Source organism: Artibeus jamaicensis, unplaced genomic scaffold (genome assembly GCF_021234435.1).
Source record: "Artibeus jamaicensis isolate MK-2021 breed Jamaican fruit bat unplaced genomic scaffold, CSHL_Jam_final contig_332, whole genome shotgun sequence".
In the NCBI taxonomy this organism is placed as follows: Eukaryota; Metazoa; Chordata; class Mammalia; order Chiroptera; family Phyllostomidae; genus Artibeus; species Artibeus jamaicensis.
The window spans coordinates 13,673,434-13,692,154 of record NW_026521788.1 but is presented as its reverse complement, the minus strand read 5'-3'; the positions used below and the strand labels follow the sequence as shown (position 1 = coordinate 13,692,154).

At 43.7% G+C, this 18,721-nt stretch overlaps 1 protein-coding gene and 1 pseudogene across 5 annotated transcripts in view; one reads left to right on the top strand and one right to left on the bottom strand.

Moving 5' to 3' along the window:
• Positions 1–18,721, top strand: part of ANK3 (ankyrin 3) — a 326,106-nt gene that overhangs the window by 170,618 nt on the left and 136,767 nt on the right. For all 5 annotated transcript variants that reach the window (XM_053663869.1, XM_053663868.1, XM_053663866.1 and 2 more), the window contains exons 11-17: positions 828–926; positions 3,330–3,428; positions 5,188–5,286; positions 8,122–8,319; positions 9,987–10,085; positions 10,373–10,471; positions 17,259–17,456. In XM_053663869.1, coding sequence (XP_053519844.1) covers positions 828–926; positions 3,330–3,428; positions 5,188–5,286; positions 8,122–8,319; positions 9,987–10,085; positions 10,373–10,471; positions 17,259–17,456 — 891 coding nt within the window. The remainder of the gene's footprint in view (positions 1–827; positions 927–3,329; positions 3,429–5,187; positions 5,287–8,121; positions 8,320–9,986; positions 10,086–10,372; positions 10,472–17,258; positions 17,457–18,721) is intronic.
• On the bottom strand, positions 12,785–16,364 carry LOC119045296 (spliceosome-associated protein CWC15 homolog; annotated as a pseudogene).

Sequence of the window (18,721 nt, the reverse complement as noted above, 5' to 3'; positions counted from 1 at the left end):
GAAAAGCCTTCAAACAGGGTGTGGGCTCACACTCTCATTTTCCTCTGACTCTGAAGACTTCACAACCTGTGAAGGTTGTCGCCGGTCATCCTGGCATGGACTATGGCCAGGCAAATGGTCTCAGAATGTCCTCAGTGGCACCTGCCGTGATTTTCACCTAAGCTTTTATAGCGGATCCTGATATTTTGTTGTTCTTCGATGACTAAAATATGCTCAATGGTCTCAGTTATGAGGGAGTACAGTTCGTTAGGTGATTTGTTGAAAACCAAGTCCTTTTATCAGATTAAATATTAAACCAAATAATCCAAATAATGTGGGGTTGTTTAACTTTCTGCTTTCTTGGACTAAGCACCTACTTAAATCTTAAAGCTGGAAGGAATGAAAACATTCTGGGACTGGTCTTATAGTTGCCCTAGAATGTACCAGAGACTTCAGACTAGGCATTGGTGAGGTTTCAGCTTTCAGGACAAGTGGCTGGGCCAGCTGTTTTTAGCCTATGTTTGAAATAAGATAGAGGAGGGATATATTATTATTTGGAAGAGTGAATTCCAAAATGAAATAATCAAAAGAAATAGCATGGCCGCTCTGCCTTAGCTCCCAGGGATTGGACAAAAAAATTCAAAATCACCAGGGCGCCTTGGGTTCCTAGGTCCCGCTAGCCTGCCTGTGCTTCCCCAAAGAACCTACATTCCATTTAGCACCACATGTTACTACTCGTTTTCCAATCTTTACAAAATATCACTTTAGCAAAACGATGTTACCACACACGGCGGAACTGGATTTCAATAGCGTGTAGTCAAGTAGATATGTGTCTTTGTCCCTTGCAGAATGGCTTTACCCCTCTTCATATTGCCTGCAAGAAGAATCGAATTAAAGTGATGGAACTCCTTCTGAAACACGGTGCATCCATCCAAGCTGTAACCGAGGTGAGAGGAGTAGGATTTTGGGGTCCCCAGGTGTTGAAAGCATAGCCCAGCGAGTGTTGCTATGTGTGATTGCCACGGACTACTTTCTGACCCCCTCACCCAAGGGGCTGCCAGTCCTGAGGCGCGCTGACAAGGCTGGGGGCGGGTCAGGGTGGATACATCACCATGACTACAAGCTTTACCCAAAATACAGGCTTCACGCTCCAAGGGGAGTGACTCTGTCACTCCAAGCATGATTTATATGAGATTCTGTAATGCAGCGCTTCTCAACCTGGGGGCATTTTGGCAGTGTCTGGAGGTATTTTTACTTGTCACTACTGGCATCTAGTAGATAGAGGCCAGAGATGCTACTAAACAGGTCATGGTGTACAGGCCAGCCTCCCACCACAATTATCTGGCTCAAAATGTCACCTGTGCCAAGGCTGAGACACCCTGCATAATACAACTTCTGTGTGTTTGTAAATGAAGGATTCCTCTCTATAAACTCTCAGAGTTAATGAAACAGAATTGCTGAAGTTAGTGAAGGACTAGCTCTGGGGTCCATTTGTACAAAGCAACACAGAACTCAGAACAAGAGCCATCAGAGTCAGGGCTGAGCCTTCAACACAGCAAAGTGAGCCTGGCGTCCACCCTCCAGACTCATCCCAGCCCCAGCCCATCCTAGCTCGCCGGGCTCTACGGACTCAGGCCGTCAACACTGCCCAGGACCGGACACCCTTTGGTTCGCCTCCATCTCTCTACACCTCCACTGTGTGTCACACACGCTCTTTGCCAGGCTAACCCTGCACATCCTCTGGGCAAGATCTGCACCCCCATCTCCAGGAAAGCTCCCCTCAGCCCCGGGCCTGGTGTGGGAGCTTCTCCCAGGACCACCCCCTACCTCCATGCATATTGCCATCAAAGCACTGCTTCGGCTGCTTGACCTGTGACACAGCCAGCCCCCTTCAGGCTCCTCCCAGCCAGGCGTGAGTCTTGCTGGTGTTTACATGCCCACGACGCCTGGCCCACAGGAGGTCGCTCAGTGAAGGTTTGTGGAATGCAGCAAGTAAGTGGATAGGATTTGAAGCAAACATAAAAATTGAGATCTAGTCTCGTGATTATTACATTACTTCAGTCTCTTACTGCAGATGAAATACTTGCCTTGATCTGTAACACTCACAATTTTTAAAATATTAAATGATTGGAAATATTACTTCTGATTTACTCTTTTATCAGTCTTGCAGCTTCATGGTAGGCACCCTGTTATGTCAATTATGAAGTAACGAGTCTGTCTTGGTGCATGGCAGCCAGCAAGTGTGAGAAGGCTGCCCGCCCCCCAGGCCCGCCCAGTGCCCGCGGAGAGCTCTGAAAAGCAGCGCAGGCCTGCAGGGGCCTTCCCCTGGCCCTCAGTCCGCCCGCTGCCCTGCCCATGGTGGAAAGGCTCCGAGTTGGACCAAAATTCTCCTCGGCCCCTTTCTCCTGAACTCTTTGAAATCTGGGCAGCCAGAATTCTTCCTCTTCAGTCCTTTACCTCACTTCAATCACAGAGAATTCTTTCTTTTTTTTGACATTTTTCATGTTTCTGTTGAGATTTGTTATCTCCTTCTCTCTCCTTTTTGAAAAAACAAGTCAGTTTCTAGCCATTTAAATTTTTTTTACCGAACTAGGATGGTCATGTTGTAAGTAGAATTATATTCTGAAAAATTAGAAATGGAATTATTTCATATAGAAAGCAGAAGTGTTTACAGGGTGTGTGCGTGTGTGTGTGCATGCACTTTGAAGCAAACTTAACAAGGGCTAGTCTAGTAACCATTATAATATTTACCTTAATTATATCACCTTAATTTATAATACTCCCGTAGTTAAAAGTTAAATAATGGAGACTGTTAATGCTGATTTGCTCATTTATTAGAGGGATGGTTTTGTGTTAGACTCCATATTCTTTTGTGTGTAATATAATGAATTTATTCCGAATGCATGGGAATTCTTTGTGAAGGCCAGAATAGGATCTGAAATAAAAGTCAACTCTTTACTAACACATCTCCCCCTCTCCCCCCCCCACACACAGTCATATGGATAAGGAAGGGAGTAGCAAGGAAAAAAAAACCTTCAAATTATTTCTCTAATTTTTTCTCATAGATCTACATAAAATGCATGAAATAAATCTTTCTTTTTTAATGGCTATTACATAGGTGTGTGATAACCGCAGAACTTGCTGTAGGGAAGTGATGGTTCTGTATTGGTGTGTCTGCCTGTGAAGGCGGAGGCACAGTGGTAGCCATCTAGGTATTTCCTCCTCTGATCAGTGAACTGTTTATCTTAAAATAGGTGAGGGATGGACGGCAGGAGGCAGATGGGCAGGCAGGCAGAGAAAAACCCTTTTTATGAAAGACAACAAACCAGCATTTCCCTCTCTCCCCCCAGTCGGGCCTTACCCCAATCCATGTGGCTGCCTTCATGGGGCATGTAAACATCGTATCGCAGCTAATGCATCATGGAGCCTCACCCAACACCACCAACGTGGTAAGTATTCTCTCAGCAGAGAAGGGCCCGTTGTGAAAACCTGGCAAAGGTTGCTCTTGTCTCCATTTTTTTGCTATAAGTAAATTAGTTACTGTTTAACTGGACTATTTAAAAGGACAGAATTTGAGAATACCTATGGTTTCCTTTACTTTGAAGGTGAGATCCATTCAGTCACTAGCGGGTCACTAATTGTTAGTGTACATTATTACTGCTGGATACTATGCAGTTACAAATAAAGTTTTGTGGAGGGGGGAATTCGTTTTTGCAATAGAAGCGTTAGGAAGTGTTGCGTGTTGAGAAGGTGGTTCAAACACTATCATTATTGTGATTTCAAGTAACTTCAGAGTGATTTGTCTGCAGTGCGCTCGACCACATGCAGCAAACCCATGGGACTCAGTTTGCAGATTATCAAGTGGTGCCGTTTTCCCACACTAGGCATTGCTCTGCAGAACCGTGGGACTCAAAATCAGGATAAATGTAAGAGGAGTAGTTAATCTCCCTAGATCCGCATGTGGCATTTGACAGAGTTTTGCAGGATTTTAACTGACATCATAGTAATGTTAGCACACCGCACCACAGCCTAAGAACACTAGCTGGACTCATGAGTAAATATAGAACAAGCAATAGTCCAGCACAGAAGGAGCAGCCATAAGTGCCCCGCACACACACCCGGAGGGTGTGCCACCAGCAGGATTCTCCGGTAGCCGACGGAGTCAGCACGTCCACAGATAGCAGCAGACCGGCTGCTCAGCTGCAATGCAACCCTTCCTGGTGCTAACCCCATGGAGAGAACATTTTTCTTCCTACAGAGGACCCTGGGTACTATGTTCCTTCCTGGGTACTGTGGTCAGCTACACCCTCCAGGCCTTTCCAGTGAACACATCAGGCAGTTATGTATGAAATGTGCCTTTGTTATGTAGCCCTTGCGTGACAGAATATATTTGATTTTTATGACTTTGTTTCTATCTATCCACGTCTTGTATTCTATCTTCATTTCACTTTTTGTTGTTAAATAAATGAATAGATCATCGGAATTAAAGTCTCCTTGGTGAAATGGAGGGGCAGGTGAGGGGGCTTTGGTGGCAAAGAAAATGACCCCTTGGGGTGGTGCCTAAAAACTAGGATGCTGTTCTGTTGAGACAAAGCAGAGGATGCAGACCAATGGCCAGCAAGCCAAGTCTGGCCTTTGCATGTGTCTGAATTGCCCAAGCAGCATTTTTATTTCTCTTTTGTTTTCAATTCTGACTTTATGGTCTCTGTGAGCGTGAAATGTACACAGATATCCAGACTGCCACTCCTTCTGACTAGGAGGGTGTGGCACGGAGCGGCTGGCACCTACACAGCCCCACCATAGCCTGCAGAGGTCAAGTAGTGGCTGCCGCCCTCGGGCAGGGCCAGGGCTCTTCTCCTGCGCCCTCCACACCTGCCCTCATCACTCTTTACCCTCCTTCTCGGCCCCTGTGAGCATTCACCTTTCAACCCTCCTGAGGCCACATGGAAAATTACTGAACAGAACCTCTGATACTGTTGATGACTAGGCTCCCTAGGGTTCTACCAGAGTCCCTCTTTCATGAATCAGGTTCCTCTGATATTCTTGTGGATTTCATTTCCTCTCTCTCTTTCCTAGTTTTCACTAAGAAAGTGCTTGGGACTTTTTTATGTAAAAAAAAATTAAACCAACATCATGAGCTTTATGCAAATAAACTACGCCGCTCTTCTTCAGAGCTGCAGTTAATGTGCTCTGCCTCCTGTTCCCCAGAGAGGAGAAACGGCGCTGCACATGGCCGCTCGGTCCGGCCAGGCCGAAGTCGTGCGGTACCTGGTGCAGGACGGAGCGCAGGTAGAAGCTAAAGCTAAGGTATGTGCCGTATGTGAAAGCATTTGCTACTGAGGGGGAAACCCTTGGTTTTAATAAAACCTTTAACTCTATGCATGCCGTCTTTTAAGAACGCTATTTTGAAATAGTGAACAACCTCCATTGGGAAAAATCTCTACCCAAGTGATATTGTAAAAAAAAAAAAAAAAAAAGCTGTCATTTGTCCAGTTATTTAACAAGATTAAATAGAATGGGCACTTTGTGCCAGAAAGAACTGTGTGTCCCTGACACATTGCTAGTCCTGAACAGATTAAGAAACAAACCTAGGCTTGCTCTGTAGTTCTTTGTGCTCTGTAGAGAGTGCTTGTGCACAAAGCTTCTAGAGCAAGCATGGTTTGGAAGCATAACTGAGCTCTTTGCATTGACATGCATATCAGCTGTCACAGCCACGAAAGGAAAAAGGAAGTTTTTACTCTTTCATTATAAGTCATGAAACCATAAACCCTGAGACTCAGAAAGAACTTCAGGGTTGAATGTGAACGCTTCCTTCTCTGCCTGGCCTCTAGCCTCCCGAAGGAACTGACTTGTCTGTCCCTGTGGGGATGTGTAGTTGGTCTGGTTTGTCAAAGTGGCAGCTCAGGTCAGGAATTGTCAATAAACATGAAATGCTTTAACATTTCGTTTTAACCTACAGTACATGAGTGGACATGTGCTATTATTTATTTGCATGCTCTTTAGATTCTAGTTTTGGGTTGAGGGGAAACAGACATTTGTGAAGCAGCATGAGAACAGCGTATTTGTAGCCTTTTGTGGGTTTCTCTCAGTGTATTCCACTGTCCCCCATATCTAATTAGATCATAATTGTCTTTTTGTCAACATCTATCATTCCAAAGCTTTCAACTCAATGTTCTTAGGGAAAAATAAACCTTTCTTTTCATACTTGTGTATTACCTGTTAAGATATTATTTATTGTATAATTAAAGTAATTAGTGCAGATGTCATAGAAATCACTAGAGTAACTCTAGTTCGCACTAGAGTAACTAGTGCGAACATACCTCTGTGGGAATAAACACAGCAGGTCTTCGTGCACATGGAGTCTGCAGGTGGGAGCAAAGGCTGTGGCGTTCTGAGCAGCAGACCATGGCCTGGAGTGTCCCCTCTTCTGTGGCGCTGGTTGGTGGGTTTTATAAAGAATCTACATAGAAACAAAAGTCAGCAAACTTTTCCTGTTGAGGGCCTAATAGTAAACATTTAGGCTTTCAGGGATGCAATACTGCTTTCACAGCTGCTCAACTCTGCCGCTGTAGAGCCAAAGCAGCCACAGACAAAATAGAAGTAAATGAGCATGACTGTGTCCCAGTAAAAATTTATTTACAAACACTGGTGGCAGTTGCATTTGGTCCCTGGGTTTTATTATAGTTTTCTGATCCTTGATCTAGAGGATATTGGTTAATCCACTTAGTCAGTTACATGGAATAGTCAAGAAAGGCTGAACCATGGATTACAAGAAACCTTGCATTTATTAGTGTTGTTATTACATATCAAGCATCGTGTCAAAGGAGTGGTTCTACCCACAGACTGAAACTGAGGATGGGAGTTACAGTCGTCAGTTTGTTAGGGAGGGAGTATGTAGCGTGGTTAAGGGCCAGACTGCTGGCATCGGAACCTTGGTCCACCATGTGCTGGCTGTGTGACTTTGAGCAGGTTAGTTAACCATTCTGTGCCGCCCACCGGGTTCTAGTTTCCTCACAGGGAAAACAAGAACAGTGGGAGCTGCAGTTCATAGGACTGTTGTGGCGATTAAAGAAGTCACGTAGGTGGAGTACTTAAACCAGAGCCCGGGACATGCAGACGTGCAGTGCCCTTTTTGGCAGTGGTGGCAGCTGTAGAGTTCTACAGCAATTGTAGAGTTTTGTGAAACTTTCCTTTGGCGACTATCTTTTTCTGTTTTCAATATTCCTCTTCCTTGTGCATCTCCCCTAACTCTTCTAGTGCTTCCGGTTAGCAACAGAGTACAAAGTTTTGAACTCGCTTTGACCTTGTTTTTGATCCCTTGCTGTGCTTGACTCTCAACCTTCTTACCTTTCTAAAGCAGTGTCCTGTGCTGTACCCTCTTCTCTCTACCTTCCCTACATACAGCATTTTCCTGAACTTTCTCACATTTAAGCAAGGGATTTGTCTCTGGAGCACCACCCCAGGGCATGTTTGGGCGAATGAGGAGTAGATGCCCTCCTACCTGGGGATAAGGGTGCAGGACTTAGCGAGTGCCTTGTGCCTTTGGGTGAAGTATGTAAGCTGCCCCTCCACTGAAGCAGGTGCAGCCTAAGCCAGGATTTCTACTTGGCAAGCAGTGGGTTGGCTGCCTTTCGGCCCCCAGGGGCCCACTTGGCTGGGAGCTGTTTTGCTGGAGTAACCATGCATCCTTATACTGTCCCACCCTCCCTCAGCTTTCGGCAGTGGGAAGGCAGCATCCATAAAAAAAATTCACTTCACATGAGTGTAATAACTGGTGGAGGTATAATTTCCCTCTCAGGTACTTGAGGTTTACCAGGATACATTTCCTTATCTCCCCAAAAAAGGAGTCATTAGATTTTAAAAACTGTCCGATAAAGTACGGCAGGTGGTAGATAATTTATAGATAGATTTGTCTTTCATACTTCCATGCTAATAGTTTAGTAGAAGGGTAATTCAGGAGCTTAGATCTATCGCCTCCGCCTTCCTGAACCTTGAAGACAGGTGAATGAGATGCTGTTTAGGGCTGAGTGAAAGTGTTCAGTTTAGCCTCCAGGACCCGCAGTTTCAGTTAAATGATGCACAGCGACACCACCGTTTCCTCGGTTCATCGGCCTTGCCTCGCATTTCTGCCTTGCCGTTTAGGACGACCAAACCCCACTGCACATTTCTGCCCGGCTGGGGAAGGCAGATATAGTACAGCAGCTGTTGCAGCAGGGAGCGTCTCCAAACGCAGCCACGACTTCTGGGTACACCCCACTCCACCTGGCCGCCCGAGAAGGGCACGAGGACGTAGCCGCATTCCTCTTGGATCACGGCGCATCTTTATCTATAACAACAAAGGTATGAAAGCAAGTGTCGAGATCCTGCTCTGCCCCCACATACATCCTCCTTACAACTCCCAGTGTGTCCTTACAGTTCCTGCTGTGTTCTCCAGAAACATCCTCCTTATAACCCCAGTAGTGGGTACAAAGGCTGAGCAACATCATCTACTCTTGGGATCCCAGGGTGGTCAAAAGAGGGTCAGCAAAGCCCTGGGGTGGGGGAGGGTAATTTAGGTCATGTGTCAGTTTGCATGTGTCTGTGGGTCTGGCTTGTCTGTCGTAAGTTACTCAATACATTACCTTCTAATGAAAACCTATTGATAGCTAGAGTCAGATATTTCTTGCATGTTATTTGATAGATTTAAATGGTGGTTTAAAAGCACAGCCAGAGATTTCTCTGGCTAAGACCACGTATACAAACCGCATTATCAAAGCTCAGTTGGTTGATACTTTTATAATACTTTCAACTTAGGAGAATTTTTCTTAGGTTACTTTTGTTTATTGTTGATGTTTCTTTTAGTACTATTGTTCTGTCTGATTCATGGTTTGATATTTTTAAATCTTAACTCTGATGCCTTAGAGTGATAACAGTCCTCACAGTTGCTTTCTCTGTAGGTGCAGAATGCAAAATTTAGAGCTCATTTTTCTTATGATACTATGTAAACCTTGTAAGTTTACATAGGAAGATGAATTGGCTTACAGCATATCTTAGCTAGAAATGGTGTTACCCTCTCTTATTTGGGTGAAGAGAAGAAGCATTAATGTGTAACCAATGCACAAGGTAATAACAGTAATTACAAATACTTGGCAAACTATCTAAAAAAATGACTACCTCAAGCTTCACCCCCTGTTGTTCTTAAGGCTCTTCAGTAGAGCTGAGAGGTAAGTCCTTGGATCTCATTCAATGTATGAAGAAGAGTAGTGGTGACAGGGTTTTGAGTGCCCCTGTCCTCCCACCGAGCCAGCTGCCATTGGCTCTAGCTGGCAGTAATCTCCTGAGGTCAAATTTGTTGATGACCCCGCAGTCCCTGTCTCGTGCTTAGGGCCCAGTGCTGGCTGATTTGACTGCTTGATACCCAGATCCTTGTAGGAGTTGAGAGCAAGGGAGATTAGCCACTCAAGCTCAGTGTCCAACTCAACATATCTATTGGGCTAGAACCATGTGTCATTATTTAGGGCACCTGTGGTGCCTAAGGTGTGAAAATCTCTGGCTCATACTCATGAAGACTGGAACAAACAAAGATATGTGTATACCTGTGGAAGTGGCTGAAGGGGAAGAAAAAGGCTCTAGTCTGAGATTAAGGGAGGCCCAGACTTGCCTTGGATGCACCCAAGCCCACCAAATCGAAATGGCACCTGGGACCCTGGAACCTATTCTTCCTGCAGTGTGACATCCCAGAATGGCCCTAGAATAAGCCCCAGATCCAGCTCTCCAATTTCATCTTGGTCAGATGACTGCTTAGTCCCAACATTAGTGGCCTGTTGTGGCTCAGTCAGCAGACAGAGAAAATTGCAATATCCTGCTCTTCCTTGCTGCTAAGGGGACTCTTTAACTGCTGTCCACTTGCCGTGGTTCTCAAATGCAGGCTAAACTGATCTTCATCATCGGAATAATTCATCACTTTCAGAAAAGTGATGCCTCCATGTCATTTCTATTGTTCATTATTTTTATGCTTCTTTTTTCAGAAAGGATTTACTCCCCTTCATGTGGCAGCAAAGTATGGGAAGCTTGAAGTAGCCAATCTCCTGCTGCAGAAGAGTGCATCTCCAGATGCTGCTGGGAAGGTATGAGGTCATCAGCCACCCTGTGTAACAGGTCACTTCCACGATAGCAGAACAAGCACTTGCTAATATCCACTAACAGCCCCCTAAGTCATAACTGAACCCTATGTAAGTCTCCTAGGACGAAGAACTCTTCAGAAATAGGAGGTGATGCTGAGGTCCAAGTGTTGTGGCAACTGGAATGTAAATGACACACTGTGTTGTATCCGATCTAATCCCGCCTCCTAAATTGAGGCCTCTAATGTTAAGACCCTGTTGACACTGGTTGTTGTTTCTGCACGTGTTTTCAGAGCGGGCTAACTCCACTGCATGTAGCTGCACATTACGATAATCAGAAGGTGGCCCTTCTGCTCTTGGACCAAGGAGCCTCACCTCACGCGGCTGCAAAGGTACCTGTAATCTGACAGCATGAGGACACTGGTAGGCAGTGCTATGTCCACCTCTACTTTTGCATCATCTGTAATGCCCTCCCAGTTTAGATGCCACCTAGAAATCACAGAAACGTAAGCCCCTGGGGAATCTGTGCCTTCAGCTTCTTAGTCAACTCTTGTGGTAGGTGCTCAATAAATATTTTCTTGTCAATTGATTTTGCTTGAAAATGCAGGGCATCCTGAGCCTGGGGAGAAAATAAAGTACTGTTCAGCAAGTTGGAAGGTTACGTTTAGGTGTTTTTAATATTGCTAAAGAGAATCATTATTCTTATTGTGAAGGCATTTTTGAGCAGTAGACAACCCAGATTTGCCAGAAAAGAGGTACAGAGAGTATATGGCTTTCTTATCACTCTGGGATTTGGATTTGAGAGGTGAGTCATAGAGAAAGGAGAGTTTATTGAAAGACAGGTAAATAGCGTCTCGACGCTCTGTTGTTGAGCAGGTGGCTGTGATGGAGAGAATGTCAGAACAATGTGAACTACAATCTAGATGCTGCCCATTTCTCTCACTAAACATCATTGGTTGAAGGAACTTTAGCATCCTTATAAAAATGCTTTTAAGCCCTGGCTGGTGTAGCTTAGTGGATTGAGCGCGGGCCTGCGATCCAGACAATCGCGGTTCGATTCCCAGTCAGGGCACATGCCTGGGTTGCAGGCCAGTTCCCTGCAGGCCCGTTCCCTGCAGGAGATGCATGAAAGGCAACCATACATTGATGTTTCTCTCCCTCTCTCCTTCCCTTCCCCTCTAAAGATAAATAAATAAAAAGTCTTAAAAAATATATATTTAAAAAAATGCTTTTACTATCTTTGTTTTCCCCTTCCACTTTGGGGAAGCTATAGTGCTCTCCTTTAAACTTGGTGTTCAGGTCAAATCTCTTGTATACACAGACAATGAACTTGGGCTGTTTTAGATTACTTTGGGTACTTTAAGTTTTAGGTGCCTTCTCCATTTAGAAAATATGTTATCTTTGACAGGAGTTTCTCCTCAAAACCACTTTTTAAAAAATTATTTATTTATTTTTAGAGAGAGGGGAAGGGTGAGAGATAGAAAGGGAAGAAACATCAGCGTGTGGTTGCCTCTCACATGCCCCCCAGTAAGGACCTGGCTCAGAACACAGGCATGTGCCCTGATTGGGAATCAAACTGGCAACCCTTTGGTTCGAAGTCCAGTGCTCAATCCACTGAGCCACACCAGCCAGGGCTCAGAATCACTTTTTATGTCCTACTCAAACATTTCCTGCCCCATCCTCTGCAGAATTATACCCCATGATATCTATAATTCAAAATCAAGCCCCCAGCCTTGCTTGGCATCTAAATGCAGCTTTTCTCCCATAATTTCAGACTTGGACAAATATTCTTTCTAATAAAAAGCCACACTTTGAATTTTTAGAAGACTATATCTTAAAAAAAAAAAAAGAAAAAGAAAGAGAAATAATAGCAGCATTTATTCACAATAGCCAAAAGGTGGGAGCAACCCAAGTGTCCACGGAAGGATGGCTAGACAAACAAAATGTAGAATATTCATACAAAGGACTGTTATTCAGCCCTAAGAAGGAAGGAAATTCTGGCACGTGAAACAATATGGATGAACCTCAAAGACGTTAGTTAGACTAAGAAAAATAAGCCTGTCACACAAAAGGACAAATAGTATATGATGTCAACTTACTTAGAGACGGTGGAATGCTGGTTGCCAGGGGCTGAGAGGGACAGGAAACAGGGACTTAGTGTCATTTTGGAGCTGGATGGTGGTAATTGTTGCAGAACGAAGTAAACGTTTAACTTAGGTGTATTTTACCATAATTTTTAAATGACAAAAATTTATAATGAAATGTAATGCCTGTCCATTTCATTTCGGTTCTTTTTTATCCCTGGAAGCCGGGTCCAATTTTTAAGGTATTTTATAAATAACCACAAGTTCTTGGCAGACAATCAGTAAATAATTAATCAGTGAACTATGTATTTCTCACACGAGAGCAATAATGTTGACATGACTAGTGCCCAGCAGCTTAGAATCGACAAGCATTATAAACACGTGCAACAAAATAAACCCAGTCCACCTTCCCAACCACAAACAACTCAAACAAGTCAATAGGATGGTATGTTTATAGTTGAATTTTTAGCTCTCAATTTGTCCAACAAGACTTTGTAGTCATGGTATTGTATCTGCAGAACAAGTCTGACCACAAGCTAAGAAGCAGCTCTTGAAGGGATTCTTTGTAGCCGCGCTCTAGCCTGAGGCACATCTTTCACAGTCCGTTGAACACAGGCTCTTCTAAAGGGACATTCCTTCCCGTTCCCGCGGTGCAGCTGCCTCCAGCGGAGCCTCCATGAAGCTGTCCGGGCTGCATTTCTCGCTCCCCCCACTGCCAGGGGCAGGGTCCCGGTCAGGAGCTTTCTTTAGGCTTTGAGGAAACTGCCCGAGCACAGGCAGTTTCATCAGTGAGGGACTCGCTTCATTTGCTGGGAAATAGACCTCGCCCAGTGGTTTAAACTGCTGAGAGCCCATTTTTCTTCTGTCATAAACAGTCAGGAGGTAGGCAGTCTTTTGTTTTTTCTCTCCGGAGATTTCTGTTGCTCAGTCTGCCAGGTCCCTTTGGAAACAACTGGCAGGAAAGCCAGACAATAGGGTATTCCTGGAAGCTCCACCCAGCCATTTCTCTTTACATCTCACTGGCCACTTCTTTCTGCAAGGGAAGCTGGGAAATGTAGTTTTCATCTGGACATAACGTGATAGTTCCATTAATTAAGGAAGGAGGGAGAGTGGATAAAGAGTAGGCAAATAACCTCCTTTACTCCAAGGAGCTCAAGAATATCTGAATTCTGGCAGCGGTGAGAAATGAAGGACAAGGGCATGATTAGCATATGGATATGACAGCAGTGACAGTCTTAGCTCTTCCTTAATTCACGTTCTTGGTTCTTCGAGTGTGTGATGTTTCTTCTCACCTCTTCTTCTCTTTTGTGAGATTGACAGCACATTTTCTCAGCCACACCAGTCCTAGAAACATGGCGGGATTTTAGGCAATGTGGAATGGAGGGTTCCTAAAAAGTAGATGGGCTTCCGTAATCCATTGCAGCCTGGCCTATGTCCTGAGGCAGATACTGTGCAGAAGGCCGGGCTCCGTTTTGGACACCACCTGGGCACTCACTGTGGGGGCGATAGTGAGCCTGCCTTACTCTTTGTCAGGTTTCTCTTCCATAAAATGCACAATATGCCTATTGATCATGCATCAGCAGAGACTGTGGAATTCTTGGGAAAAATATAAAGTGTGATATAAATATATTCTAATGATTTAAAATTACATTGCTTTTTGTTTTCATCCTGCAATGCAAAAGCACACATGACAAGTACTTTGTCATCTACATCGAGAGGAAAATTATTGATTAATGCTTTCTTACAGTTGAATCTCTGACTATTTTGTTTCTCTTCCAATAAATGCATCTGTCTCCTTTGGTGTGGCAAGTAAGAATCATTTTACTTTTTAGAAACTAGAAAGAACTAAGGACATTTAGAAAATCCCACAGGTCTTAGAGGTCTCAAGATAAACTATATGTTTATTATTTAAAGTCTTGCCAAATTAACTTTCCCTTCCAAAATAATACCATGAGTTGTTTTCCCCTTGCTTTATACTGACCTTCGTTTCTCAGGTAAGGAGCACAGGCAGGCCCCTGAGTGAGTATGGAATTGGCATGTACCACAGAGACCCCGGAGCTTCTCTCTAAATGTTTTTAGATTGTAGGATTTTTTAAAATGAAATTAGAAGTAATCAAGAGGATTGTGATATATCAGAGGCTACTTATCTGCCTTTGGGCCTGAGAAGTGGCCAACTTGAAGATTATATCTGTAGCAAAAGCAACAAAAAATGACAAGATCTGTATGAAGAAGCTAGATGCTGTCTTGTCTGTACCTCTCTCATTCTCCTGTGTTAGACTTATTGACTAATCAGACTTCCTATGTTAGCACAGCTCTGTGAATTTTCCTTTTAATGCCGGAGTGGAGTTGGTGACAGCTCACCCCCTCCTGTCACTCACTGCAGAGCTGGGCTCTGTTCAAAGCTCTAGTTTCTGAAGGTGATCTAGTTGCTGAAGGGTGTGTCTGAGCAGAGGACCAAATTCTTCCCAGGTCAGCTGGCATTTGCAGATGGCAATAGGTCAAAACTAAAAATAGAGACATAAACTCTTCTTCTACCCTGGCTCATCCCATGTGGCAGAAGCTGGTTTCAGAAGTGTCTGGAAGTGGCATTTTCACTTCCATGGGTTAATACCCAAGAGCTTAAATTGTTGCTCTACAATCAATTACAAAGGTGTATTTGTCGAGTGAAAAATGCTCTCATACTAGGACATGCCAGGGACGTACATATGCAAGTAATTGCAGCAGGCTGGCCAATCGGGGCAGCAGCTCCCACTGCCTTCTGTGTTGTGTCTGACCCATCCGTGTGGCTTGGAAGGGTTGAGAATGATCCATTGTCTGGATTTAGACCATCTTTCCAAATACAAATTCTTGGATTCTATTTTTTTCTCTAAATCCCCTTGTCTGTAAAAATTAGTCTAATTTTGTTGGCATGTTTTATATAGTCAGATTTGTATTCATGTCAAGATGTAATTGTGCCTTTCTGGTAAATGACTGCGAGCCAGAACAAGTCCCCTAAGGCAGGGACCCTCCTTTCTCAGGGCAGAGGACTCTGAAGGCTCCCAAGGCACAGCCAATTAATAATTTGTCCAATTATTTGTCTGTTTGGTTGCCTGTACCTCTGAGCATTAAGGGCGAGCCAGAGGAGGGTCAGAGTGTTTTCTGAAAGCCCTAGTAAGCTTGACTCAAATTCCAAGGAATTCTGTAGTCATTATGAGGCACTGGAGATATAAAGGCAAGTACAACACAATACATGCTTTCAATAAATTTATATTTTATTTTTAATTTTTTTAGATTATGAGAAGCGTTTGTTACAAGAAGATAATCTTTCCCAGATTATTAAAAAGAAAACATATGACTGGAAACTGTGTTCATCCAATTCCCAAGTCATTAATAAAATAAGGTATTAATCAAAGAAAAGATAGCTTTTGGAACTTAAAATTAGGGAAGCATATTCACCATTTAAATGGGGGGGAAAAAAACAAACTAACCAAAATAAAGTCAGTGATTGTTTACATTTTATAGTCTTTAAGCACATAAGACTGTAGTATTTAATATATTTCTCCATGAACTTTTTGTGAAATGCAGGTCAGAGTGTATCATTGACAGCTCTCTTGTCTTCCTGCTCATTATCTGCACCTTTTGCACAGTTCTTGAAGAGAACATCGTCATTCCACCTTCTTTTAACTTTGAAGTTGGCCTGAGGCTGGGATGGGCCAGTGTTAAAGAGAGGGTTTCCACTCAGAATGTTTTCCAAACGAATCCTTTCTTCTTCAGCGTTTTGTTCCTGTTCATTCCTGGCTTGCTCTTCCGCTCTTTCTTGTGTACTTTTCTTTAATTCTGCAAGAAGGGCTATAGTGTCCTCATCATCACTGTCCTCTTCAAAATCTTTATCTTCACCTTCCTCACCTGTTGGAGGATCACTTGCATCAAAGGACTCTGGTCCAGCTGAGGCTCCTTTGACACTGAAGAGGAGCTTGTGTGTTCTCAAGTCGGACAGTCTCTGTGCTTTTCCTTCACAGCAGCTCTCTCTCTCCCGATTCTCTTCTGAAGTCATGGTTCCTGACCTCTTCACCAGCGACCTGAGTGGCCTGTCTGTATGCTATCTTTGTATGAGAAGGCAGTCTCTACTAGAATGCGGCTTTGAGAGTTGCCCCAAATCATCTTCTCCTCTTCCTCTCCCACTTCTCACAGGTTCAAAAGCTGGTGGAGCTGCTGTTAACATCTTTTGTGGTTGGCCGAGGTCCTATTTTGTAGCCTCCTGAGATCACCAGTAAACTTCTATTTTAGTAGGAGGAGACACATCTGTCAATAATAACAAGTATTACTAAGTATCTTAGATAGCCACTAAATATCTCTAGGACTTCAACTGGAACCAGTCATCTGGGGAACAGGTGTAAGAGAGGAGGAGAAAGTAAAAGACTTCATGAGGGAGTGGCCCTTGAACTAAATCTTCGGTTGATGGATGCTGGCTGAGAGAACATGTTAGGAAAATGTGTTTTTGGTAGAGTAGGCAAGACAGGAACGTGAGCTGTATGTTGTTTTGGGGACTGGTGCAGCCGAAGCATAGCGTGGAGACTGGGATTTTGTGAAAGAGGCAATCAGAGGACCAAATAGGGGTAGATTATAGCATCTTGACTACTATGAAAACTAAAAATTTTAACTTGTAAAAAATTTCAACTTATAAGCAATAAATGGCCAGGAAAAGGATTTTCAAGGTGGAATAATGGGTCTGAACATGCTCCATATTGTTTGCTGCTTCCTGGTAGGTTTTCCTCTCACCCCACATAAGTAAAGCAAGTGATTATTGAGCACCTACTACATAACTACCTGTATGAGGGAACTCCTGTTCCTCTGGTATTTGGTTCCTCAGAAAACCGGTAGTATTCTGATTCTCGTACTGAACTGTCATAAGTATATTTTCCCTGGTCAGATGTGGGAGACATGAGGGTGCTACCATAATGACACTGCTTAATTTACCAAACGTGGCTTATTTAATCATAGTTTTTTTAGACCATCAAGAACAAATCATTAGAAAAAGGGGCAGATGATTTGCAAATGTACTGCACACATTTTTATCTTGTTACTGGGCCCGTGACCAAGTGGTTTGTGTTGACAGAATGGTTATACGCCACTGCACATCGCTGCCAAAAAGAACCAGATGGACATAGCGACAACTCTGCTGGAGTATGGTGCTGATGCAAACGCAGTTACCCGGCAAGGAATTGCTTCCGTCCATCTTGCCGCTCAGGAAGGACACGTGGACATGGTGTCCCTGCTCCTCAGCCGAAATGCCAACGTGAATCTGAGCAATAAGGTAACCTTTTTCTTTCTCTACAAAGCATACAACACAACAAAACCTCACCCCCAGAAAGGTCATTAAGAAGTCATGAAAAATCTGGGTCAGATAGAATATGTAATGTGTAATATTGTTTACACAACATGTCTAACATGTGTGAGATGTTTACCAAAGTGTAATTAAACTTAGTAAAAACTCAGAAGCAATCTGTTTCAACAGTGAGAGAACGGCAAGTCAGTAATCGCAAAGTCGCAGTTAAATAGCATGCAGTCATGCAAATGAAGTCCACAAAGTTTACCGAAAAACATGAAGCTTTGTTATGACATGAAGCAACATTGTTACCTCACCAGAAAGCAGCAAGTAAGAATTCGTAAATGGCAGCCTGTTGGTTCATCCCACAGACATGTTTTGGGCACCTACTCCTTGCCTGGCCCAGTTTAAGTCCTAGATTATGAAGAGAAAATTGGAAACAGTGCTGCCTTCAGAGAGTTCATTTTAATAACAGAAATCTAGAGTAGTTATCTTATTCAATAGATTGGAGAGGTTGTTAGCTTACACATTCAGTCTAAGTATGTAAGCTGGCAGCTTCAAGAAACTTGTAGAGACTGTTCCCAATATTCTTCAAACTCCCATCCTCGTATTTGACATTCCTATTATCAGTGAAGGAAGGACCAGAGTTTCATGAAACAAAGCGAAAGTGTAGCCCACATTGTAGATACCAGAGAATTAGGGTTTGCTAACTACTTCTGATAGGAGTCGGAGATCTGCCCCATACACAGGGCAGATGTTTCTAAGTCCTCTAACAACGCAAACCCCTGCAAAAACGCCTCCAAATCCTGCGTACTGCAGACTCCCCAGCGTTAGCCCTTCCTGTGCCGGAGAGCAATGGCGCCACCATGGCATTGCTCAGCTCTAGCTGAGATACTGGACTAGAATTTCAACACAAATAGTTTTATGGTGACAAATAACAAGTGATTTAATTATTTTTTAAACACACGTGGCCATGTTTGGGAATCACAGAGGGTTCGAATCCTGAATCTGACTCCTGCTAGAGATGGGTCATTTGGGTGAGTTATGTGAGCTCTGGGAGCCTCAGGCCCATCCTCTGGTAAATAAACACAGCATTTGCCTCACAGAAATGTGTGAGGATTAACTAGATAACATTCATCACCTTCTAAGCAGAAATGAGTAATCGTATTTATTTTGGACTTTGCACAGTTTGGGGGAAAAGTTTACTCTGCACCGGTCTGAATGCCCAAGGTTGTAATTTAACATCTGTAGAC